Source organism: Echeneis naucrates, chromosome 14 (assembly GCF_900963305.1).
Source record: "Echeneis naucrates chromosome 14, fEcheNa1.1, whole genome shotgun sequence".
NCBI lineage: Eukaryota > Metazoa > Chordata > Actinopteri > Carangiformes > Echeneidae > Echeneis > Echeneis naucrates.
Window position 1 is genome coordinate 14,822,771 of NC_042524.1, and position 26,614 is coordinate 14,849,384.

At 40.9% G+C, this 26,614-nt stretch overlaps 1 protein-coding gene across 1 annotated transcript in view; it reads right to left on the reverse strand.

Annotated features, from left to right (window-relative positions):
* Window positions 1-26,098, reverse strand: part of LOC115054570 (roundabout homolog 2-like) — a 72,450-nt gene extending 46,352 nt beyond the window's left edge. Inside the window, exons 1-2 of the mRNA XM_029519840.1 lie at window positions 26,044-26,098; window positions 22,243-22,569 (exon numbers count right to left, since the gene is read on the reverse strand). Of these exons, the coding sequence (XP_029375700.1) occupies window positions 22,243-22,569; window positions 26,044-26,098 (382 nt within the window). The remainder of the gene's footprint in view (window positions 1-22,242; window positions 22,570-26,043) is intronic.
* Window positions 26,099-26,614: the final 516 nt, after the last annotated feature.

The window sequence follows — 26,614 nt, forward strand, 5'->3', positions numbered from 1 at the left end:
TAAAGCGGCAAACACAAAGCCAATGTGTGGATCCAAGAAAAAGCCACAACAAAATCATTTTAGTCAATAACACAAGAATAGGGCCCCACAATAACCAGCTAGAAGACAAAAAGTGGTTTTCACTGATCAGCTGAAAGAAAATGTCTACGCTCAACTCAGTGAAAGTTTACCACCAGCAAGTCATGGCTTAAATAAATGTATCGGTAAACAGCTGAGATCAGAGACTGACGAGCCTTCTCCAAGGGACGGGTTTAGAGCCTAGTTGGGTTATAAAAACCAGCTAGTCTTCGTTTTTATCAGTTGTCTGCAGGGATAGCTTTAGTTCGCTGTCTAAGGGTTGAAAGTGAATGTGCTGGAAGCTTGCACTCATTTTCAATGTTTCACAATTGCTAGTGTTATTGGTGATAAAAATGCTGACAGCCGACGCATAAACATCCCATACTTCAGTTGGGCGTTATTCCTTTAAAAAGAACAGTGCCTGTGGAAATTGAAGACATTTTATCAGCAAACGTCAGGTGAGAACAGTTCATGGATATGCTCTGCATGGTGCAGCCAAATAGATTACTGTGAAGCTTGAAGGTCTCCAATATCTAGAATCACATCTCTGCCCCCACTGGCTTAATGGACTGAATCCTATGGGAGGCGTCACTGCCGTGTCACTCTGCTGCACCACTTATGGCACAACAAATTTTGAAAATATTGAAGTCTAAAGGTGAGTGGACTCCACATTCCCTTTCAAAAGGCTATGATTTATCCTGTCAGTGCAAGAATCCTCTTTCAGAACACGCAATTGAACAAGAGCTTGAGGAATCTCATCCACCCCATCAGCCATTTGGTGTATGTATTAAACCGACCCCCACCACCCCCACCCTCTCCACTTATGATCTCTGTGCATTGGAGATATGGGCAAAACATAATCAGCTCAGATAACCATTCTGTCACAGAGGTGTGGGCTTCCATATATATCGGTTTTTTTTTTTTTTTTTTTTTTTTTTAAGTTACATTTAAAAAAGGCACCCTTCTCTCATCGGAAATTTTCACTTAGCTCATTTGTCTTCAGCCTATGGAGGCTGTCACAATTATTGCCAAGCAAACAGGATTTCTTTGTTTCCTTATCATTTAATTGATCAGCAGAACAATCTATAATAATGAGTTGTTTCTGAGAAAATTCATAAATTACAGAGAGCGGCATGGAGTAACAACTTCATTAGCTAAGGCTCGAGGTTTTATCAGGATAAATGTTCATTATAGTGTTAGGTTGCATTCGCACTTCTATCTGTGGACCAATCAAATGCAATATTTTATAAAACTTAATACAATTCACTGTAAGTAATTACAGCTGGATATATATTCTTTTAGACAGCGTGTGCTCTTACTTTTTCATTTGAGGTGCATGTATGAATTAATAATAAGCACAGTGATCCCCTTGCTACTAAATAGGTTAGAGGAAAGAATATATAATTATGCATGAGGGAAGATGATGGGGGATGTGAGAGACAGCTCTACAGAATATTACAAAAAAAAAATAAAAAAAAAAAATGACAATGCCAGACAGCAAGATGTTAAGGGAGATACGATGTAGAGAGAGGAGCGCTTATTCTGGATGAGTAGCTGCATAGTTCCAACCTTGATGTGTGTGCTGTTGAGCACTGCATGGCTGAGTTGAGCTGCAGTGCAACTTGCTTTGGCTCACTCTTGAAACCATCACCCACAGAGAGTTCCCCAACTGTCACATGCCAATGAACCACAGTAAACAACACACACACGTGTGCACGGCCGTACACACACACAGTGAAGCCATTTTCATTAACAGAACTACTGGCACACTCAACCCAGCTGGTCTCTTAGTCGACACTGGAACTGCACATCTGGTATCAATGCTCTGTTAGAGGGAGGCCATCTGGCTGGATGGGGGGCGGGGGCGGGGGCGGGGGCGGGGGCGGGTGGGGGGTAGGAATAGAGATGGGGAGTCAAAAGAGATTGGGGAGTCCACAAAAATAAGGCTCTCATTGATAACGAAACATTCAACTCAAGCACATAAAAAAAAGTGGATCTGTTTGTGGAATGAACAGTATCCTCTGCGTGCATTAGTCCTCTTCTGAATAAGAGGATTAGATGTCAATGTCAGGTTGGCTCTTTGAGCATTTGGAGCTAATGGCTATGAACAGATAGCATGTTTAATGGCTCCAACTCTAACAGAAAAACACGCATCTTCTCAACATGAATCATGCTCCTCTTCGTTGTCCTCTGGCTTCCACTGTGAAGTTAATATTGTGTAACATTAATAATTTTAACATCTTTCCATGTGACATTGCATTATGATTTAACGTCCCTGCTCTTCTTGCTGTAATGTTTTATGTTATCCAGTGTTGCAGTGCCTACCAGTCTGTTTGCATTAGAACACTGGCTGTTGAAGGCATGCCCATATAGAAGCCATGCAACGCTCCAATTAACTCTGTTGGGCTGTATCACTGCAAACTATATATGCAGAGCTGCACAGCGGATGATTTTACACGGCGTTCGACAGTGTCGCAGATAAGATCAGTCTAAAGCGGCAAACACAAAGCCAATGTGTGGATCCAAGAAAAAGCCACAACAAAATCATTTTAGTCAATAACACAAGAATAGGGCCCCACAATAACCAGCTCGAAGACAGGTGCAAAAACGACGACAAAAAAAAAACAAACCCTCTCCACTACTGATTGCATAATAAATGAATCAAGATGCTTTCTTTTTAATTTGCACTGGCCACTGTTTGAGTCCAACACTGATGAACACGTGTGATGCACAATTAGGCTCCTCATTTAGCTTAGTAGGAGGCCAGAGGTCAGAGAATGACCACAGAAATCAGAAATGCTTGGGCCCACTCACAGTAATGCGCTCATACTATAAGTTAAAGCTCATGTGCATTTACACATGCCTGCAAACACACACGCGCGCGCACACAAGCAGCTGCCTCCTGCTACCAGTGGCCGACTGAATCATGCTCTTATTAAACCTTGATCGGAATTCAAGCTAGGGCATTATCCACTTACAGTTATTAATGCTGCAGCTCTCCAGGGAGGACAGAGCAGGCAGCGAGGGAAGGATATGTACCACACATGTGGATGTTGGCATAAAATCCCAGACTATAGGGAGGGACTCTTTACATTACATGCATCGATGGTCAATGCGTGAAAATTGCTACTCCTGTTGGGTGAAGGATTGGACGAATTCACAAAAAAGGGATACAAAAAGCACCAAGCAAAAGGTAATCCTTTAACAGACACATTATTATCAAACCAATCACGAAAGCGGTGAGCACTCAAATATGATAACCCTGCACTAGATGCTTGATGAGACATAACAAAATTGCTCCTAAAATCCTAGCCTCAAGGGAGACAAAGAAATAGAGATTCTCATTTTACTTTTCCAATAAACCTCAGAGTCTGTTAATTAGAAATCCAAAGACATTCCTTCTTTTGGCAAAGTTAATTAAAATGTGCACCCGTAACCACTAGTATGAAGAGGAATGTAGAAAGAAACATGACAGTAGGAGAAGACAGAATGAGAAGGAAAAGGAAGGGAAAAGAACGGACAGTTCACGTTGCACGTGCATTAATTGCAGACAGGAAGGCGTTTAGATGAAGTTACATGGTCGGCAGATTGAAGGTCTGAAAGTTCTGAAAAAGAACGGGAGGTATTTTTTAAAAAAGCAAGAGATTTATTCATGCATTATGCCATTGGTACCAAACTGCGATGAATTTGCATTCTTGCCAAGCCTATAAGCTAAAAGCTGATCCTACAAAATAGTAAAAATTCTCATAGAAAATACTGGCAGCCTATCTAGCTGAATAAATCTGTCAGTTGCCTTCAGACCTCCATTTAATGTCTATTTTACGGTTTCACTCAAGTTCATTAGTTAAAAAAAAAAAAAAAAAAGGAATCTGCAAAAATATTGATAGTTTAATAATTAGTTCCTCATTCATATAATTTCCGGGCAAAAGTTCCTGATTACACCTATATATTCTTGTGTGGTAGTTAACATAAATATTTTTTTTGGGCTTTATAATTTTGGACATTTTTTCCCCGCTATTTGTGGACATTATATGCAACAAGCAATGCATCTTTCGATTGAAAATTCTTCAACTGAAATAATAATAAAATAATTGCAGCTCTGTCTAATGCCACATGTAATAGCAAAGTCACCTTGTAAAATAAATTCAGATACTCATTCATTGGCTGTTCGAGGAGATTTAAAAGCACACACATAGACTCAATTAGTTCTAATACTTCTTAATGTAAATAGTTTTTGTTTTTGCGTTTACAATTTCGGATGATACGCTTTCTCTTTGTAGTTTTGCTTTAGATTTGGGGCTTTAATTAAGCAGTTCATTGCTTCTAACTTGTACTGTTGTTTGTGAGTGGTTCTGTTTACAACAAAGGGCAGAGACGAAAGATTGTAAACCAAATTAAATTGATGCCACCTACACAGATGGCTTTTAATTAGCTAGAACAAAAGCATGCATTTCGGAAAAATAAATAAATTTTATTTAATAAATAAATAAATAAAATCCAAGAACGGACTCACAAACTCACTTGTGAGTTGTCAGGGAAATATGATATTCTTCTATGCTTAATTTCAGGCCACATTTTACAAATGCATATTTTTTTTATTTATTTATTTATTGGACATTCTGCACATCAGTCTACATTTTACTTTGTTAGCCTAGACATCTGCTTTGGACCCATAGCAGGAATATGTGCTTTCCTCCAGCGCCACTAACTTTAAGCCTTTAGCTGTTTGTCATCCTTCCTAATCCTTAATAGTCCTTCCAAGAGTTAAAGCACCTGTATGTACATCCGCCAAGCCGCATGAATTTTCCTCCCATAGCTGGTATGATACCAGCAAGGTCTGACTGCCTGGACAACACAGTGATACAGTGCAAGGGGAGTGGTGGCTGTTGAACGAGAGCCAGACCAGCTAGACAGGGGGAGGGGAGCGCATGCAGGGAAAGGGAAGCGACAACTGTGGCAGAATCTGGCTTTGATGAGGAGGCATGAGAAGAGGAAAGGCTCAGTCTTCGAGGGAAGCAGGTGTGTGAGGAGGTGATAAGAACGCTGTGGCAGCACTACACATGAGCACGCACACACACAAACATACATGCAAACAAATAAACACACTCCAGCAAATACCACTTATTGAAACTGTTCATTGAAGTTCCACACTAAATTTAAATGGCATCCCTTCAAATAACTGAGCTTGCACTGGTGCAGCTCCTAACTCTTTCTTTTTCCCTGCATCACAAAAAGGCAAACAGAGAATTACAGTGTGAGAAAAGAAAAAAATCTAAGCGAAGATGTGGTGAATACTTATTTTCTGTGTGGGGAGGGAAGGGGGGACAAGGGGGTTATAGTCTGTGTTCACTGCAAGTGTTTCTGCCTGCACGAATATACCACACACATATACATTCATGTGTGAGAGTTAAAACATCCCTGGGGAGTGCTTTGTGGCAATGTGCGGTGGGGAACAGAGAAAAGTAATTTATGGATAAGATATTTGTTTGGCTGGCTTATTTCGGAATCCATTAAGATTAATTAAGTGTTGCTAAATGTGGTGCTATAGAGTTCAGATTTTGCAGATGCATTCTAATCATTAGCAGAGTTTTTTCAGCCTGCTTAACAGCTGCTATTACCCTGAGTGAAGGCAGACTGGAGTGTTCTAATGGCCGGAGAACAGTGAGTATGAAGACCGGGCTGCTGGACGGTGAATTAGTAATTGAGAAATGTCTGCTGCAGCGTTAATGTATAAACCGCGGTGTGTGAATTTAAATCTAAACCTCACATACATCAGCATTGCGTCAACCTGTCCATACTTGTTAATCAAAGGCAGGGAAAGTAAGTGAGACAGAAAGGAGGCAATTAGACACTCCCATCATCAAATGTTTGGTCTGTCTGGCAGAGACAGAAACATGGAGGAGGCACAGCCAGGCACACTCAGTCTACTTCATACCCACTGTTGTTTCAGAAAGACTTTGCACAAGCAATTAGCTCCAATCAGGGATTAATTGAGCTAACACAGAAGGAGAGGGACGGTAGGGGAATTGTCCTGCGTTAGCATTCGTCCTAATTCAAATTAAAACATCATTTCATTGATTGCTTGACTTTTCACTATTTGTGCATTTGTCTCCACGTGTGAACGAGTACGTTTGCATGTGTAGCTGCACCGCGCGAATCAGCGCACGTCATTAGAACTTCGTCAATCATTTGAGCGCCTGAGAAAACTCAGTTTACAGATCCGAAGTGTGTAACATCATAGAGCAGCACACACAGGAAAGTGGGCCTTGAGTTGAGATTGTTCTGGCAACTGCTGTTTGTAAGGTCAAGAATTCCAACAAGGTCAAACTCGCAGTGTTGTTTGCAGTAGTTTTTCTTGTTTTCACACTGCACACTTCACATTCTCCCTCAGACAAAGCAACGCTTTTAGGTGTCTTTTGGCAACTGGAGGGTTTTTAAATCACATCCTTCCTAATGAACAAGAGAGTTGTGCATGATGAGTTGGCACTGCTTTGATTAGCTGTTCATATCTGAGGAGCGCAATAGCTGCTGAAATAACCAAGTCTTAAAAAATTATAGTGAAATCAGGTCACACCACATGACATAAATGATCTTAATAGCTCACTCTTCTGCACAGATGATAATGGCTCCAAACACATCCACCACAAGTCAAACTAAACCTATCAAGTGTAAAAAAAAAAAAAGTCTCTTCCCTTGTTCTTTTGAGCTTGAGCAAGATGATGAATGAACCCATTTTAACAACAAAACTAAATATTTGCAAACTTTTATATTTTTGGGGCAGTGTGGCGCCAGGCACTTGACTAAGCAAAGTCATAAAATATCAAATAATGTAAATACTTAATGATAACATGAATTAATTCAATAAAATATGCAAAACAGACAAGAAAAATGTTCATATTTAATGCTGAAGAAGACTCTCTGTGGTTGACTACACAAGAATAGGACTTGGTTTGTAACTGAGTCATGACAGAAGCATGAGGTTGTCATTAAGCTGGCAGGGAAATGGAATGGCCTTTTTAACCATGTGCTCACACAGACGTGTGGTAAATTAGTACTGCCCTTAAGAGTTGGGCCAGTTATTTTATTTATTTATTTATTTTATTTCATTTATTTATTTTTACTTGTCATGTCCTATTTTGCTTGCTCCCATCTTCATCCTGAGCCCTTTTTATTTTTCTATGCCATATCTGTTGTGATATCGGCAGGTTATGAAACACATCACTTGAATCTGCGCAGACAAAGCTTTTTTGGCTTAGCAAATTATATGAATGGAGTCATTTTGCTATCCATTTTCCACTCACCAAGCGGCACATCTCAAAATACAAATTAATGATGTTAAAAGCCCCAAAAACTCTATCTGTGCTCCTTTCATATAATAGAAACACTCAAAAAATTGTTTCTGAATTAGATTCTTCATTTCAAACAGCACTAAAAAGCCTCAGTACTTAAACATCTGACTCTGAAGTCAGTTAATCAAGTTTGGGGCGGATGGTCTCAAAGTTTAATAAATGTCATTACTCATGGTTCAATGCTGGATGTAGAGAAGAAGTGTTTAATTTCAAATCAACATAACACACAGGTCAAGTGTTAATACTGTAATTGTCTTGCAGTTGGATGAGAGCTGGTTCGATTTCCAAACCACTTCCATTTTTTTTCTGATGTAATTGTTCTTGAGCAAGCCCTTATTCAGAATTACTTAAAAGGGTTTTTACCTCATCCTCACTTGATCACAACACAAGGGAACATAAAGGAATGATTACTACACAGGTACGTTTTTTTTTTGTTTTTTTTTGTTTAGTCTGTACAGTTTACAACTTAAATTACTAAGTCTCAGGAGCACACAAACTCCACCACACTGGTTCATGTATTGCAGATACTATATTGTGCTGCCAGGCTGCTATTGGACATTTAATTTTTGCTTCAGCGATGAGTCCTTTATTCGCCAGTCTTCATGCTGTAATCTGCTTAAGTGCAACCAACATCGTGAAACCTTATCTCCAGCTCTGATTTGATACTCAGTGAGGGGAATGTGCAGCCTATTGTGAATTTGTGCTGTGGAAATGGTGCTATGCAAAAACTCTGCTTAAGGAGCACATTGCTAAGCAGGCTTGAATGAACTTAGGCGAGTCATTTGAATTTAAGTTAAGTTTGGACAGTTTTCTGAAATGCCAATTGAACAGTTGAATACAAACCAATAGAAATTCCAGGAGGGTTAGTTGCAACAACCCCGGCAGTAACAGTAGTGTAAGTGAAAGAGGCAAAAAAGGCCTGTGTCCCTTTTGTCATTGGTATTTGCATAAGATCCAGATCACAGCCGTGGCCTTGAGCAAGGCTAAGAGAGCCTTGTTAACCATAAACTGCCTCATCTGTTGTCTGCTGAAATGTGCTTTAGCCAAGAGATGCAGGAATGCGACGCAAACCAACAACTGGATTGTGTAAGGGGCTTCACAACGGCCTTCCCACCCAACATCCATCACGGGAAATCATGATACGTATGTTTGTCTCGAATTTATATGCACACTTTGCACACTCTGACAGAAAGCTGTCAGCTGTGGGGCTGGACTGATTTTCCACCGGCATCCATGGAGAAAATCCTGGTTGGATTCGGCTCTGCCTGGCTTTTCTGATGTGTAAGAGTGTTGAAGACAGACCAAGCAGGTTTAAGGAGATTAATTAGGGTGTAGCAGAGACTGTGAAGAAATCTCTCTTCCAAAGATGCTATATCCACTGACACAGTTTTGCATACCAGTATGCATGCCTGAACGGTGCACAACTACCACCCGCATCTTGCTCTAACTCTGTCACAGACACGCACAAATATACCGCACGCACGCACGCACGCACGCACACACACACAGAAGAGACATTGCTGGAGGGCAAAAAGTCTGCCGTGGCCCTCACTCATCCTCTCTCTCCAGGGTTAGTCCAATAATCACACCCCCTCCTTCTTTCCCTGAATGTGTTTATCCACCCCACCTCCCTCTCACCGTGCTTTTGCTTAGAAATACATTTCCCCTTGTTAGCGTTGTTGCAAGGAAAATGCTAAGCTATTAGGGATGATTTTCACTTCCTGCCTCCTCATCGGAACACGATGTTCATGTAAACACGATTTCCCAGAAGGAGCCCAACAAGAAAAAGAAACTCGGCTATAAAAAAAAAAAGAAAAAGAAAAAGAAAAAAAGACGAACCCAGGAACTAGCAGATGCAAAAGTGGAGCTGGTGGTTTTTTTGTGTTGGACAGTGAGGGCAGCTCCAGTTGAAATGAACCCATCCAAACTGGAAATTAAACTAAGTTGTTTATTCCTTTTGCACTTTTTTGAACACCCATTATCTTCCATCTTGTTTCGTTGCACTGATTGATATTGAAGAAAAGACAAGGGCAGAAAATAGAAGCAACCCCCCCGAATCCTCATCACCATCATCATTTTCATCATTACATGAAATATGACCGAGAGCAGAATCCCACAATGCCGTGCAAATGTCGACGTGAGTTAGCATCAAGAAGACACAAGAGATATGCATGCATCATCTGGTCAGGAGAACATCACTTGTGGGGAGACAGCCAGAGGCCCTAAGGAGGAGAAGTGGAGATGAGGGTGGGTAGAGGTGGGGGGGTGAAGAGGAGAGAATGAAACAGAGGAATGTGCAGAACAACAGAGGGGGCTTGAGAGAAACATAAAAAGAGAATATGGTAGAATATTGGAGAGGAGGAAATGAAATGAGTGGGATGTTCACTTTGGCACAGGCAGGGAAATAAAACAGAGGCAATCAGAGAAAATGGAGGAATAATAACCCAGTGCTGCTTAATCTCCACAGATTCAAGCATAGTGCATAATCTCCACAGGTTCAACAATACACCATGTGCCCTGATTCTGAACTAATTACAAAGTGCGTGCTTTTTGGAGGGTCTGCAAATCATGTGTATGGATTTGCCTAGGAAGGACTTAGATGTGGGAGTGAATTTGGTATTTGTCGGAAGTTGGAGGTGAGATGGTGGAGCATGGGGTTGGTGGGGGGTGGGGATGTCTTCTGAGGTGACAGCTGGGGACCCAATGCATGCAGGATCCCTCCCCTTTTTCCTTCTATATACTCTAATGCCCTTCACTGACCAGATTAAAGCCCAAATGACAAATGCACAAAGGCTGGAAACAGCTGTTCTGGAACGCAGTGTCCATCCCTCCCCGTGCTGAGCTCTGTTGGTCACTCTTCAGTTCCAGTCCCCATGCAGACAACATCTGCAGCAATGGACTAGTGCACATTAACTACTGGAGCATGAGACCAAGCTAACCCACTAACCATGAGAGCATCATCCTTTACACAGCTTTACTCACCTTTCCACGGTGTCGCTTTGTGAAGCATCAAATGTATATGTTGTATTTGTACACTTTCAAACAGAATGCCCATTTTGTCTCTATTATAGGGGTGATGATAAACATTTGAATCCAGTCAAATTTTCAGAATGGCCTGCTTCGGCAGCATGCAGTGACTCACCATCTCCAGTGCAATGTTACTTGCTATGAATTCCCCCATGTCTAATCGGCAAATGGCACGAGTCATATGAATCTTGTGTCAGTATTGGTGCTATCATGTGCCATTTTCCCCTCCCAGGCACTCAGCCTGGGGTATAAAGGCTTGCAAAAGGTACCGAGATAAAATAGCAAGGTGTTTTGGTTCTTTTGATCAACCAAAAATGCCACTATTGTGCAACATCCACTCTGGCTGGTGGTGTCTGTCTCGGAATTTCAGTCAAGTCAGCCTACGAGAATTCGTTTCTTAGAACGTACAGCACCCAGGACAGTCTCTGTGACAAAAAAAAAAAAAAAAACACTGCTCGTGAGTGAAAGAGCCTTTCTCAAAAAGAGTATTTGGGAAATAAAAAAAGAAAAAGAAGAAGAAAAAATCACTTCTGGAACAAATGCCATTACATGGCTTGCCATCCTCGTCGTGAACTCGTGTAAAGTGTCTTTAAGGATGAAGTTAAGCCATCACACACCCGGTGGCTTATGCCATGCGTTTCCTATCACTTTTGATTCATACAGGAGTCCTCACACCATACAGTAAATGGATCACAGTGCCAGCGTGCAGAAATTAGATGAGCTGGGGTCCATAGTAACAACTTAGAGAATGAATGGATCTGTATAATCTTCAAAATGCGAACACATATTCAAGCTACAGGATCACTTATCAGATGTATGGGTTGAAAAACTAATTGGGGATATCAAATGCAATGATGTTTTGAAAGCTCTGAGACTATTTAAGATACTCCATGAAAAGTACGCGAAATCAGACACGCCACTGTGCAATTTAATTCAAGCTCACAGTCAACTATTTGTTGTGAAGGGCAGAAAGTAAAGCACATTGAGATTCTGATTACGAAGGCCTGCGGTGCCGGATGGTTAGCAGCTGCCTGATTGTCAGATAACCCCCCTGATGCACTGTCTCTGGCTCTGCCATCCAGTCCACCTTTATTCCTTCACATTATTAGTAACCATTGCTTGCTTTACACAAACAGACACATGTCAAATGACAGAGCCTTATTTGTTGCCTTGTTGCAATTACACTCTGAACAGCAGTGGAGAATGAATTGATACACATTGGGGTGCTGGTATAAAAAGCAGTGACAGTACTTACCCTGTCTTATATGGAGCATTTATTTATGAAGTGACCTAACCCCGGTAAAAAGCATGAGGAAACTGAGTGTGTGTGCTTGGGGGTTGGATAAGAGAAAGACACATTCAGCGGTTTTCATGAATTAATCAAACTTCCGGATATTCCCTTTCCTTTTAACGCTCTAAGATGCCTACTGGGGAAGTCTGAAGTCATTTTATTGTTGCCCTGGCACCATCCACTATCCACTTCCTGTGGATCAGAAGATACAGTGGATGGAGCTGTGGATGATTCCCGGGCAAACTGATGTGATGGAGGTGAATGAATGGGCAAAAAGGATGCCTGGAATGTAACATTTAGCAGTTATAACAGCACTCTGGCCCTGATTGGGTGGAGTGTCGGGGAGGCAACATGAATAATAAACCAACTACCGAGGCCCTCTGGCTGACTAGTGATGTTCCTCACTCTCATCACCCCAGCCAGACTGGAGACCAATGAAGAATTATTCAAATTAGTGGTATTACACCAGGAAGAGACAGATATTTCAACACAATGACTTGCTTCTAGACTTGCTTAATATACCATAAAAGAGTGAAGATAATACATTTTAATACCACTGTTTCTGCTTGGGTGTTTTTATGTAAAGCATTATCATTTTGCTAAGAGGCACAAGACTTAGTTTTGTCACACATGAGGAAAGCCACTTACAGCCACACACACACACACACTCACGAGTCTGTTTAAATTACTCTAATATGATTTTCCCTTTTTTCATCATAATCCCTTCTGTACGTCCCGCTGCTGACACCTGACCTTATATAATGGTTCTAAACACGGCTTTATATGGTTCTCTAAAAATCAGGCGGCCACACACCGTGGCAGCTTCCGCAGATGACAACAGCGGTATGTTACAGCTGTTTCAGTGAGAGTGTGAAGGCCCCATTCAAGGTCTCCTAATGCAGTAGCTTAAGCTAGTGCCAACTCATCTAAAAGGAGATGTATGGCCATATTTCAAATTCAAATGTAGAAACATGACTGCATTAAATTATAGCCAATAATGTACTGTGTATGGCATTGTGATATATAACCTTGAAAGGCAGACAGCGCTGTGTAATGAATCATTTTGCGATCCGTCACATTGAAAATGGATTGTGCTGTGTGGCCTCTGCTAAATCCCAGTCCAAACATGTACGCACGAAATAAAATGATCAAATGGTGAAATGTATGAATAGCAAAGATGAATATGACAAAGGGGCTAGTATATATCATGTTTGCTGTATATAAAATATATATCTCCATTCAGTTTTACCAAACAGCCTTCTCTTGGACTAGTGCAATGTAGAGAGAGATTGGGGAAAAAAAAAACAAAAAATCTAATCTCAGTATGAGAAACGTAAAGTAGACGGAAGCCGCACTTTTCCACACTATTTTGCTGAAGGATTTTCAATCTGTGAGCAGGAAGCTCTGGCATACAAGAATGTTTGGTTTATTCATAACCTATATCCTCAGTCACAGGCTATGATGGGGAGCAGCTTGACCCACTGTGACCTTTACCAGAGTTTTGCCAGCAACTTCCAAAATGCAAATGCAAATATTGATACATGGCACCGAGTGCCGCTGTCATTCGACTTTTCTCTGTGTTGCATCAATAAACCCAGAAAGCAGATATATCTTCCTGCAATAGCTATCCATTTTATCAATTTTTTTTGTCTCATTACGATTGTCATTTATAAGAAGATAAAGTCATACATTTCGGTTGCACAACTTGAAGTAGGCAGTTTAGTGATATCTTTACTTTTGAAAATATTTAACATTACCTAAATACCCAATGATGACACTTTTATAAAACGACACTATCCAGGAAAATTAAATCATTTATATGAATGATAATGAATAAGAGAATAAAATCAACTGAGTGTGACATTAAGCCAAATGACTAAATGATTCAATTACTATAGGCTGTATTAGTTTCTGCTACAATGGACTGTTTTTGACAAATGTCCAAATTAAATTGGAAATTGCCCATTGTCAAAGCAGAGCTACCCATTTTACTGGATGTCAGATCTTAGGTCAAAGCGTTTATCAGCGTACAATTTATAAATCAAGCTTTCATTTGAGAAACTGTCGAAAGCCATCTATCAAAATGGCACCAATCGGTTCTAACGTGTTACAGGCGGAATGATACCTTACATTCACTGCTTTCATACAGCTTCTCCTTAAAAGAATTAGAAACTTCAACAAGCTGTAACACAGTAAATCACAGTTTGCATGCTTCTTCACACCAGGCATATGTTTCTTCCAACCAACTGTAAGAAAGTGCACCAGAGCTCTAAAAGGTGTTTGCATGGTCCAATTAACAACAGATGCTAGCCCTTAGCTAACTTAATGCACAGACCTCCAAGGAGTGAACATGGTCCAGTTAGCACCAGATGCTAGCCCCTTATTTCACTGTCTTCAGCCAAAAAAAAGAAAGGAATAAATTAGTTTCACTTGGCTGCCCTGGCCACCTTTGTATTTTGCAATGTTATAAGCATGAGGCCACATTAAACACATAGGAAAATAAATATTTAATATGGCATCAATGACCAAATTACAAAAAATAAATAAATAAATAAATAAAACAAAATAAAGCATGCTGAACTTTTCAAAAGGTTGTATGGCCATTTCATCTGTCACCACAGTGAAATACACCCTTATAATAAATTATTGCACTGCATGGCCATTACAGACAGCAGTGCATCAAGTAATAGTTGGGATTCAACCTAACTAAGATTTAAAACACAATCAACTATGGATTAAATGAGGATTTAAGATATTGTGAATACAACATGGTAGCCACTATAGGTAAATTCTTTTTGAAATCACAGACTTTCAATTAAACAACTCAATCACGTAGGCTTAATTCTGTGAAGAAGTTAAAGGTTTAAAGCAATTCAGACTGTTATTGTGCACCAATTGTCCCGGGACCCTGTCCTTACATCTCAGGAGTTAACCTTCCCCAGACCGAAGAAAAGAGTCTCAGTGCTTGTTACTGATAACTGGAGCGTCGGTACCTGAATTAACAAAAATTGTCACATTATTGAACAGTTTTGGATACATTTTTTATTTGTGTTTCCATTACTGGAGTGTTTTGATTGCCATCATGTAGCTTCTGTAAATTGTTGTGTAGCTCACTTGCACCCGAGTAATTGGTAGCTGATTACGTGCTGCCTAGCAACAGCAAGATGCCCCCACTGGAAAAACTGCCTCAGCGTGGCTGGGATAACAGATATGAATGGGAGGTGGTGGTTCTCGTGGGGGGCTGAGGGAGGGTGCAGCTCTTTCTGGTGTGAACGCTGCCTAAGGCTTTTAAAGAATTACACTTTGCAGCAAAGATACAGTATATTGACCGTTTTATACATCTTAGTTGCACATGTGCTTGAAAGACAGCTTTTTTCCCCCCACAAATAATCACACACCCATCTCCTAAAGCGTAAAGGCAAAGATAATAATGATAGTCTGACACTCTTCTCAATGTTCACATATGGTTTTTCTTTGATTCATCTACATTTGTCTTATGCAAAGCATCATATATGACTGTCAGTGAGTCTGTTGTCTATTTGGCTCCAGGTGATTTCAGTATTTGCTCTTCTATGTTTCACCGCATGACGCAGAAAAATTATGTACTCCATCTCTGCAGTTTAATTTGTAGATGAGGACATACTGCTCAGAGCAGATGACCACTGCTGAAAACAGGTTGCTGTAGTCTTGTTGAATCACAATGGCCAAATTATGAACTTAATTCAATCAGTATGAATTAATATGAAGATAGAGGTATATTAAAATAATAACGCCACAGAAAGAACTTATTTTCAACACTTCAACAGCTGAGGTTTGATCAACTCAGTATCATGTACCAGCTTAACACAAGGAAGGCAGAGGAAGGCAAACAGGGGATAAACACATGAGAGCTGTTGGACTGGCAACAGATGGTGCAATGTGGCCAACCTATCTACTCACAGAAAACATTGACAATCTGCCTGGAAACACACGCTAACTTTGGATGTCATCAATGGCTGAAAATGAAATGCACAATAAATGGCGTCTTGCCACTTTGCAAAACAGAAGCCAAAGACTCCCATTGGAGCCCCTACTGAACCTTAAGTGTTGAACTACATTTACCAAACCCCTTCATCAGCACAAACTAGGTTCTAAATATTATTAATGACTGAACACAACCTCATATCTGACGACAAAAATCTCATCCAGAGCCCATGCCTGGATCTACTGGACGGTTAAACAAACAAATACGTTCCAGTAGCCATGTAGTGTATGTCAGTCATGAAGTACAAATATGGAAGTGGGGATAAATGGCTCCTTCCATGTGATTTGCTTTGCGAGTGAGGAGTATTTCATGGCTGGCGAATGCATGCCATTGGCTTTCAAATTACACCAATTAGGCTAATACTGTAGACTGGAGACTCTACTGTGCTGGATGGTTCAAAGGAATTCTCTTCACTGAAGACAGCACTGTGACACGGAGGGCAGGGAAGAGACTCAACACAAACATCAACACAAAAGTCCAACATACATTATTATTTGACAACCTTTCCAGTCTGAAAATGAGTCATGGTAACATGTATGTTTTGCTGCTTATATGATGATCCAGTTTAGTGGCAGAACTTCCCTAAGGAATCAGGGACTAACTAAGTACAGCAGAGATGGAAAAATGACATTCCCATCAATTTTGGGGGTTACAGATTGTAACTAACTGTGACTTGAATGGTGAATTGGTATTCCTGCCATCTGCCTAAGGTTGGATTGCAATAACTGGTTCCATTTTAGATCCTGAGAGTATTTTTCACAAAAGCAGTTCCAAATGGCGGAGTCATGCCTTTAAAATTACTGTCTCGCAAATTATTGACAAATTTATGAGTGCTACAGAACTCTTGCATGGTCATGCATGGGTCATAATTACACTTTTTATTTTGATTAGTGACATGTGCCAAAATGAGCAAAATGAGACAAAGAGGAAACAGATCTGTGGTCCAAAGGGCAATTTCCTCCTGCCTGCTGATAGTAATTAATCAAAGTAAATAATTACCACATTCATTACAAAAAATATTATCACATTGCTCTTTTGTGTTTGCAAACAAAAAACATACAAAATATTCAGGTAGCAGACTCTTGTGTCTAGCCAGAGTTGACTCGTTTCAATTGAAGCAAGTAATTTTACAGTGAAATGAGATGTTCTGTTAGTAACTTGCCCAAATGTCAAAATTAAACTTTTAGCAGAAAGTTATTATGTTGTAAGTGCATAGAAAAGGACGCAGCCACTCTCTAACCATCAGGTATCGCTCATTTCATGATTGAGGATTGTGTGTTTGTAGTAAAGTAAGATCGGCTGAGCATAATCAATCTAGTGAGATGATATAGGCTAACTGATTGCAACAAATCATTTTCAGTACCCAGAATTCCATTAAATGCAATATCGGTCTGTCGGGGAGTCATTATATATATGATATAAAAGTTTATAGTAACAGATTCTCATGAATCTGAACCATAGACAGTAAATCAAGAGGAGACTGGTGATTTCCTGAGTTTTCATGTCATTCTGCCAAAGACCAAAGGTGACAACACTGATCCTGCGAAATACTTCGACATTTAATGGATGGATTGGAACAATATTCAAATTCATCTAATGACATAACCAGGACGAAATGTTAATTTGTCCTGTTCTTTGGTTATAAACCATAACACGTGGGGTTGTCAACAGTTACAGTTGTACCCTGTGTTTTTTGGTACAGAGCAAATGCTGGTATGCAAACATACTAAACTAAGATGTGAAACAACACATGGAATTTTAGCATGGCCATTATGACCATGCATTGAAACCAAGTTGTGACTTACTTTGATTATTAATTATCAGTCATTACATGCCCTCATAGAATCCACAGTTGTAGTAGCAGAGTGGAATTCTACCAAATTACACTAACACAACAATGGAAAGTAATTGTCGAGCTTGCCAAATGCCTTTCATTGTGGCCCCTTATGTTGTAGGCTGTGTGTGGCATGGAGTATTGAATTGATGATTCTCTGAGTGAGCGACAATACAGCTAATTCGTTTAGCACAGTCAAACAGAGGAGACTGGAGTTTTGTACTAATGAATGCCCCTGCAACTGCCACCCCTCCATCCACACCTCCCTTCAACACATCAGAGTTTATGTCGTTCCGTGTTTTCTTAATCGTCTGAAGGAGCTTTTCTAATTCCATCAGCAGCCACTCACTCTCACGATTAGTGCCAGTCCACTGGTGGCCTGGAGGTCGCACAGTTGTTTGGTGACTTCGCTCTGAAGTAGTGCTCAGCTGCACAATCTGACTAAACAAACCAAGATGTATAAAGCTGGCTCAGTGGCTCGCCGAATGTGATTGTGCACACTGACAGCAGGTAATTCTTGAATATTAAAACGGCATACTTGGATGTGAGAAACAAGTGACAAGATGCAACGTTACCAGGAACACAATGTGTCTTGTTTATCAAGGAAAAATACAAGACCTTCTAATAATAAACAGACATGGCCTCATTTCTTGGTGAAATGGCTGATGTTATCATTTGTGTCAAATATGCGCCCAACAAGACTGTTCAGGAAATAGAATTTCAACAAGGTTGCAAATATCCCAGATTTGTGCCCAGTGACGGCCTAACAGCTGAAATGGTACGTTCCCCTGATGGAACACACTTGCTTCTTTTCTGTGTCTTTCTATAACTTTTACTATTCCCGGTGTGCTGGGTTTGCTCAGACATTTTCAACTACAGGAGGTCATGTGTTGAATGGCGATGATCACCTAGACTATGCTACAAGATGAATTGAAAGGAAAATAACTGGGCTGATGAAGACAAAAATGTGCTAATGCTGTCCAAATGTAAGGAAGACACACTGTGTTAGCAGATAATAAAGTTAGGGAAGAAATCAATACATGTTTGAGTGAATATAAACACTTCCTGAGATTTATGGAAATTGGCTTTCTGGATCAATTCTGTTTGATTCTCGTGTATACTGCTTTTTAGACATACAGTAGGATTTTGCCATATTACTCCATATTGATTCTTTGTATTATAGAACATGAGTAGAAAAACAACTGCAATGAAATATGTGTGATTCTTTCGTACGTTTCTTTTACAATACAAACAAATGTTATGATGTACATTTATTTATTTTTGCCAAGCTGCCAGCTGTAGATTTATCTGGCATATCTGCATAATCTACATATTTAAAGCCTTACTGCCATCTGAAGCAGCTGAAGTGTTTGCATCACATGGAATGAATAATGCCCCTTCAAATTTCAGTCAGACTGAAGCTCATAAAATGCACGACGAACCACCAAAATTGAGCTTGTACAGCACAAATGTACCCGAGGGAGCAGCACCCCTCTAGTTAGCTGCATTTTCTGAACCACTGGTTGAGATACAATACTACAGCCCATTAGAAAATTTGAGGATGTGTGCGGACTCCTAAGGAAACAAACCATTTTGAGCTGGGCTCATTGTCAGAGCATCCCTACAGCTCTTTCATCTACCCGCTTACTCCCACCCGCAGCACCACATGACAACTTTGGCGGCGGCTATACCCCCCCCCCCCCCAACCACCCCCACCCCAAAGGAGTCATGCGATTATTCATCCCTGTAGCCATGATATTCTGAATTACACAAAAATGACTGGGGGCTGCCTTGGTCATAATGTCAGACAAAACAACCTATTGACATTGTAAAGAAGAGACACCATCAGATGATAAAAGGTTTGTTTCTGCTATTTAGCAAGAGATGTGGCCATACTATAGGTATGCTTCAATAATACTTGAACTGAACTGAACATCTAAAATGCACTGGGTTAGAAAAAGGTATGACAAATTTGAAGCAAGAAAAGTGAACAGCCTGGGCAGTCATGATGTCTGCGACCAGTTTTAAAAAACATATGACAGTCATGATGTCATGATGATTTCTCCAGTGGTCACATAGATAGTACCTTTGAAATGAAATTTAATGTAGACTGGAAATAGGGGGCATTTAGGTGCCGCAGTTGGTCTGCATGGTCATATGGCAGCCAAGGAATACAGAGACATATTGAAGTACGAGGTGCACTCCACTGTGCAAACCATTATCCCTCAGGGTGTTCCCATACACTACGATGGTACATTTCCCATCCACCCAGCAAAGGAAACTTAAGTATGGTCTCGAGAATGATCAAGTACTCTGCAATACATTCTTCAAGACTGAGATATGAAGGCATTTCAAGGAACATTAAAGCTGCACTGGTGCGGAAATGTAAGCATTTTCTCTATTTACTTCCTGATATTTAGAGTTAACTCCTGCATGTTTGGTTATTCACAACAATATATTCAGTTATTTCAACCCACCTAATGTATGTGTTGTTGATACAAAAGCAGCCTACCTCTTTTCGAACAATAGAGTGGAGGGAAATGATTTCTTATAGTAATTGCAGCCCCTACATTAACAATGAATGTGACAATTAACTCAGAAAATGAATTCAGAATGGCTGTTTCAGCTGCAAAATACGAATGAGCTTTATTGTATTTTAAGGAGAACCACAAAATCCCCACAAAATCACTCTGACACAGTCATTGTGTTCATAAAGTCAGCCTCTATTCAGTCAAGGGATTCATTGGAGCAGCTATAACATTTGTCTTTTGACGCTATAACGACAGTTTTGGGTCTGCGGTTTTGTTGTGAGAGAATTATTCTCCATCTTCAAATACAACTGCACTGCTCAAGAAGTGCAATGTACAGTAAATGTCAGATATATAGCACAGAATGAATTCAGTTCGGAGTGAGACGGAGATAATGTTATAGTAGCTTTCAGCACTGGATAGTAATCAACTGAATATCAAACACCACAATGTCTCATTTTATAGATAAAAGCCAATCCCAGTACATCCTCTAACACAATGTACACACACGGAAACACACACACACACGTTCCTGTTTGAAGGCAGATTTGCATGCCTTCTCAAATGCCCAACATCCTCTCATGCATTAGTATTTCCAGGACAATTCACCCACTATTGATTTGAGAGAACGGAGAAGAACCAGCACCAGTAAAAAGGAGACAATAGAAATACAAGTGTCTAATATGGAAAAGGCAGTAAGACAAAGAGAGGATGTGGTGCACAAAAAGAAACAAAGATCTCAGATAATGTCTCAACTGAGCAACTATTAGCTTCAGAGCTCCTATCTGGTTTTTCTTCTTCTTCTTCTTTCTATTCCCTGATTTCCCAGAGTAGAGCAGCACAAGTTACAACAGCACCGCAGAGACCATATTTGTATGGGGGAGAGTACCTTTCTGTCGTTATTTCAATGAATTACAACATGGAGCTCATCGTAGTCAAGTCATTAGGTCCAATATTTACTAAATATCCCGTAATTGTATTCTTTTCCTGGAATTCCCTAATTCCTCCTTGTATACTACAGTTGTGAGAGTGAGAAACAGAGAGCAAAGGGAGACAGTGTGGGTGTTTGTGTGCGCATGCATGCAAATCTGTGTGTGCGTCTGAGTGTGTGCGCATCTTGTTCATGGCAAGAAATCCGCTCAGTTTAGCACATAATGGAAATGTGAATAGCCCAGAGCGTCTATCTCCCACACAGGGAGAGAACTGGCTGGGAGCAGGCTGCATCTTTCCAAATACAAACAGTGAAATGGAGTTAGCTAGGTTAAAATCCTGCCCCCCCCCCACCCACCCCCCTGGAGCGATTCAGAGCTCTGCCCATACATTAATCAAACAGGTCATCCAAACAGGTCTCACTAACAGTCTGAAAACATATTCACACTCATGTGCACATATGACATGCACAGACACACCGACACACACACACACACACACACACTCACTTGTAGGTTCAGCGGATAGGTGACAATGCTCATATTGTGACAGATGACATCTTATATATGGATGCCTTAACACAAAAAGCCCCAAAATGGAGGGGAGTACAGCGGCATAGTGGTGAGCACAGCTGCCCCACAATAACAAGAAGTTCACAAGATTCCGGGGCCTGGGGCCTTTCTGTGTGCCGTTTGCATGTTCTCCCTGTGCTTATGTGGGTACCGGTTACTCCGGTTTCCTCCCACCATCCAAAGACATCATGTTTGGGTTAACTGGTGACTCTAAATTGTCCGTAGGTCTGAGTGTGAGTGTGAGTGGTTGTTGGTCTCTGTCTGTCTCTGTGTGTTGGCCCTGTGATGGACTGGTGACCTGTCCAGGATGCACCCCACCTTCACCCAATGTGAGCTGGGACTGGCTCCAGCACCCCCTGTGACCCAGAAAAGGAGAAGCAGTAGAAGATGAATGAATGAATGCATGTCTTTGGTTGTTGGGAGGAAACCACTATGCTGCTGTGCTGCCTAAGCCCCAAAATATTATGTTTCATTTGACACATTAGCACTAACACATTCCCATACACCACACAGAAGGTTACCAAGCTCAGTACTTGCAGCATTATAACTTTCCCATTTTTCTGTCATGCAGAAGTTGAGACTACGTTGTACCTTTGTACCTCGGGGGGGATGCGGAAAAGTCACACTTACGTGCTACTTCTAGAGATGCATTCCTGCTTACGGCCTCCCCCAGATAGTTTCGGGCCACACACACATAGCTGCCATCATCGGGCTTGCTCCGTCGTCCGTGGACGATGCGCAGGAAGAAGAGGGACCCGCTGGGCAGCAGCATACGGTGGGAGCGGGGGTTGTCACGGTCCGTCTCAACGCGCTCCCCATCTTTGTACCATTCCACCGTGGGGGTTGGACGGCCCTCTGCTTTACAGTTGAGAGTGGCTGGTTCCCCTTTGGACACAATGAGGTCAGAGGGGTGTTCCACGATGCGGGGAGGGAAGTCTTCCTGGCGGAGACGAGACCCTAGAGGGAAAGCAGAAAGTAAAGAATCCCCGTTAAAGTAAAAGCCATAATGTTTACACACACATAAATAATGTAACGCTAAACTTGTTTTTCTGCAGCAGCAGCTGCAGTATTTATGGGAATTAACTGTTAAGATGGAATCAGAAGCAACTAGTAGCATCTATGGACCATCAGCAAAAACAGCAGCCAAGCAATTCCCACTTTGCAATCGGCAAAATAAAAAATACTAATGAAAGGGAGCTGCTAATGGCCATAGCACTGCTGATTACATTTAGATTACAGAAGATAGTGTTGAACCATATCTGTTGTTCACTTCTCAAAATTGTATGTAAAAAAAAAAAAAAAGACCTCCACAGGTTTGGAAATGTGATTTTTTTGATTAAAACAAATAAAATAAGGATAAATTAGTGTCAGGTTCTTACTGAAAGCACTACACGCCATGGTTACACCCTGATGTCCATGTTTACTCTCACAGACAAGAGCTGAGGATTCATTACATCTCATTAGCTTTTTCATTAACAGATTCCATCAAACACTGACATCATCAAACATGTTGTCTCGGTGGGTGTATTAACAGCGACTGGTATTTTTTATTTATTTTTTTTTTTAAACACTTCTTACTGTAATTGTCTGGATATGCAAAGTGAACAAATCTTTTTCCTCCTTAATGGCTCTCTTACGATATTAACAAGCAGAACATTTAGTTGTTTACTCCAGCATTTGATAGACACTTCTCAGCAAAATGTCATGCCAGTGTCTAATCCCGACTAGCCTGATAAAAATAATGTCATAATTTGTAGGACCGTAACCCGGTTCGCAATGCTTCCTCTGCTCATTTTCTCCATTTCTTTGGCCAAGTGAACACCTTCACTTCAATCACCGCTTTTTCATAAATTTCACCTCGAAATGTCACAGAGGGCTGACTGTAATGTAGTGTTGCAGTGTTTGTGTCCAAACATGAGGGCAATGCAACTGTCATCTATTGCATTGGGTATGAACACACTATAACATGTTTTAAAAGGTTGTGCTCTGTTGTATGCATGACAAAGAAAAAACCCAAAAACCCCACCTACACTGGACTGTATGGATTGTCATAAGTCTAAGAATTAAATAAGACAGAGAGCCATAAGAAATGGCATTACACAGTCCGTTGTATTTAGTTATTTATTTTTATTTTTTCAGCTTTCATGCTGACAAATTGCAATTGCAACCCTCGTGAGTGGCTGCTACACAGCGACAGGGTTAAAGCTGTAAATGCGAGTAAAATTGATGTGACAGTCTATAATGTTAAGAGGTTTCTTGACAAAAATAATTCCATTAGCTGCCTCCAACACATCAAACCACGGTGATGCATTACGCGTTTAACATGCTTTTAAAAACCCTATACATATGTTTTACTGTAAATAACACCTTTGTGGATCCACATTAACGGACAAACAATCATTGGGTTTGGAGAATACTGGCTTTGTATAATTGGTTGTCCCACTGACCAGTCCCCACTGTGTTAATGTACAGTTTTATGCTGTCCAACAACAGAATTTAAATTAGATGGTTTAGGTTGCGGGTGGCACGTTGGCTCTGTTGCTGGCACTGTCATAACAAGAAGGTCCTGCGGGGTCCTGTCAGTCTGTTAGCCCTGTGATGGACTGGCAACCCGCGCCGGGGGTGTGCCTGCTTTCTGCTCAGAGCATGCTCCAGCAACCCATGACCTTGAATACCAATAAGTTAGCTAGGAAATGATTGATTTTAAGGACTTCGGTTTTGACACTTTATCAGCTGAACAATCCTGTGCTGATAACTGCTCAGGTTATAAATTCAAGGATAATTTGGCTGGAGTCTAAAATTAAAGACTCTTGGTAACGATACATGTTGAATGCTTCAGGCTGCTCCTGCTAAGAATCAAATCCTTTTTATTTATGAGGCTCTATCCGTGGTGCTGAAGCTGTAACTCAAAGCCCTGCAGAGAAAAAAAAGAAAAACAACAAACTCATGTGGAACTTGTCAGGGCTGGAGGGTCACTTGGAGTTACATCGCTCTGCCAGTGGAGTTCAGAGGAACTTTACAAGGCTTAATAACCTTAAGATTCAATTGACTCTTGAGCAAAGAGCATAAGTCTTTCAGGTTCTTTCTGTTAAGTGTGAGATGCCACAACCACAATTTCACACTGAGGCCTTTGAATTTGAGATCTGGAGGATTCAACACAAAGACAGAAATTGTTAAGATGGCCACACTGCAATTGTATCATCAATGATACTGTACACAGTATTCCTCCATGGTTAATCAATAGTCTATTTCTCCCAGAGGTATCACTGTAAAGACCAATTCCTCATTTGAGTCAAAGTGGATCTCACTGTGTATCTGCAGCCTGACACAACCCAGTTCAACAGCCATGCAATTAATTCAGCCCACATATATGGAAAATGGAGCAGACAGAACTGCATTAACACCTGTCCATCTCAATCTACTGCCTCCCTCACGTCATGTCAACGTAAACTGAGCCATTTCCGTGCCTCATTTCTGACTGCATGGATATGGTGTACCAAGATAAACTAGTAACACAGAGCCCTGAAATGTCCTGGAAGCAGCAACATCCACGCCCGCTGTAGTCTACGTTCACTCCACTGACACAGATTTGTGGTCTGGGGGTGGGAGGGGATAAAGTAGTCGAAAACTCCTCATGAGAAGGACAGAACTTCTTGTCAAGAATCTTAAGAGGTGTAGTTGCTTTCACACATATACAGATTAACCTCTAGACACAAACTGTCTGAGTGAATTCCCAGACTGTATGAGTAAGCATATTCTCTATGGCACATTACACATCATTGATGCAATACCTACAGTAACTCCATCATCTGCTTAAGCAACCTGAGCATCAGGCCACAAAGAATATGGCTCCAAGTATGAATAATAAAGGAAGTACAAGATAAACAGAATATGCGACATAATGAGTACTAAATATTATCTTTTTTTTTTTTTTCTTTTCGTGAATACACTGAAAAAAAAAAGTTGAGTTTGGTCATCTGGACTAATTTCTCAAACTCACATCTCAAACACATTTCTTTTCAGAATGGCTATTTCAAAAGCTGCCAGCAATTGTGTTCAAGTAACAAATGTGCTCAATTAAGGCAGCCCTTATGAATAAAAGAACAACTTCCGTCTACCTATGCCATTACACATTTGGCCTGGCTCAATGTCTAGACTAAAAACGAACCAACTATGATATGGCGCATCGCTGCGGGCGCATTTTTATGATTACTGGGAGGAATCGAATAGAAAAAAGGCAAATTCCCTGTAAAATCATGCGGGATACCGTAACCCGGGTGTCTCCTTCCTCTTGGTGCGCTTCAGATGATGGGAGCATGGGTCGACCACGCTTCAGGTCACAGCCCGAGTCCGCTTCTCTAATGCTTTAATGTGGGGCAAGACACACTTTCAACCGTAACAATCAGTTAAGAGATGCATCCGTAAACTTACCGTCAGTTTGGGCGTACAGAAATCCATAGAGAAAGAAATACTGTAGAGGACCCATTCTGGCATATTGGCCCCGAAAGCTATCGGCGCATGAATTCTTCTTCAAGCTAGAAAAAAAAAAATAAATAAAAAAAAGAAGACGAAAAGAAAAAAAAAAAAAATCAATTAATCAATCAGTTCTGTTTTCTCGTCTGCCACTTAGCGGCAATTTCCTGTTTCAAGTTAGTGAACTAAACCGAGCCCAGCAGTGATATTATGAGCCGCTGGAAGGAAGGAAGGAAGGACGGAAATCATTTTCATTCACATGTCCGTTCCTCCTCTCCAAGAGCGCACCAGTGAACGGCGGCGGTCCGTCGACACGTTGGAGGAGAATTTCTGCAGTCAGCGACTGAAAACATCACCGACGCCCAAAAGCGCTCCGGCTGCTGGCGGTTCTCCGGTCCGACCGCATCTCTTCTGCTCACACTTTACCTGCTCCGACGGCGGGCAAACGTGTCCATCCTCACTCGGGACAAGTTGGGATAAAAAAAATAAATAAATAAATAAAAGAAAAGGTTGAGGGACGGGGGGAGGA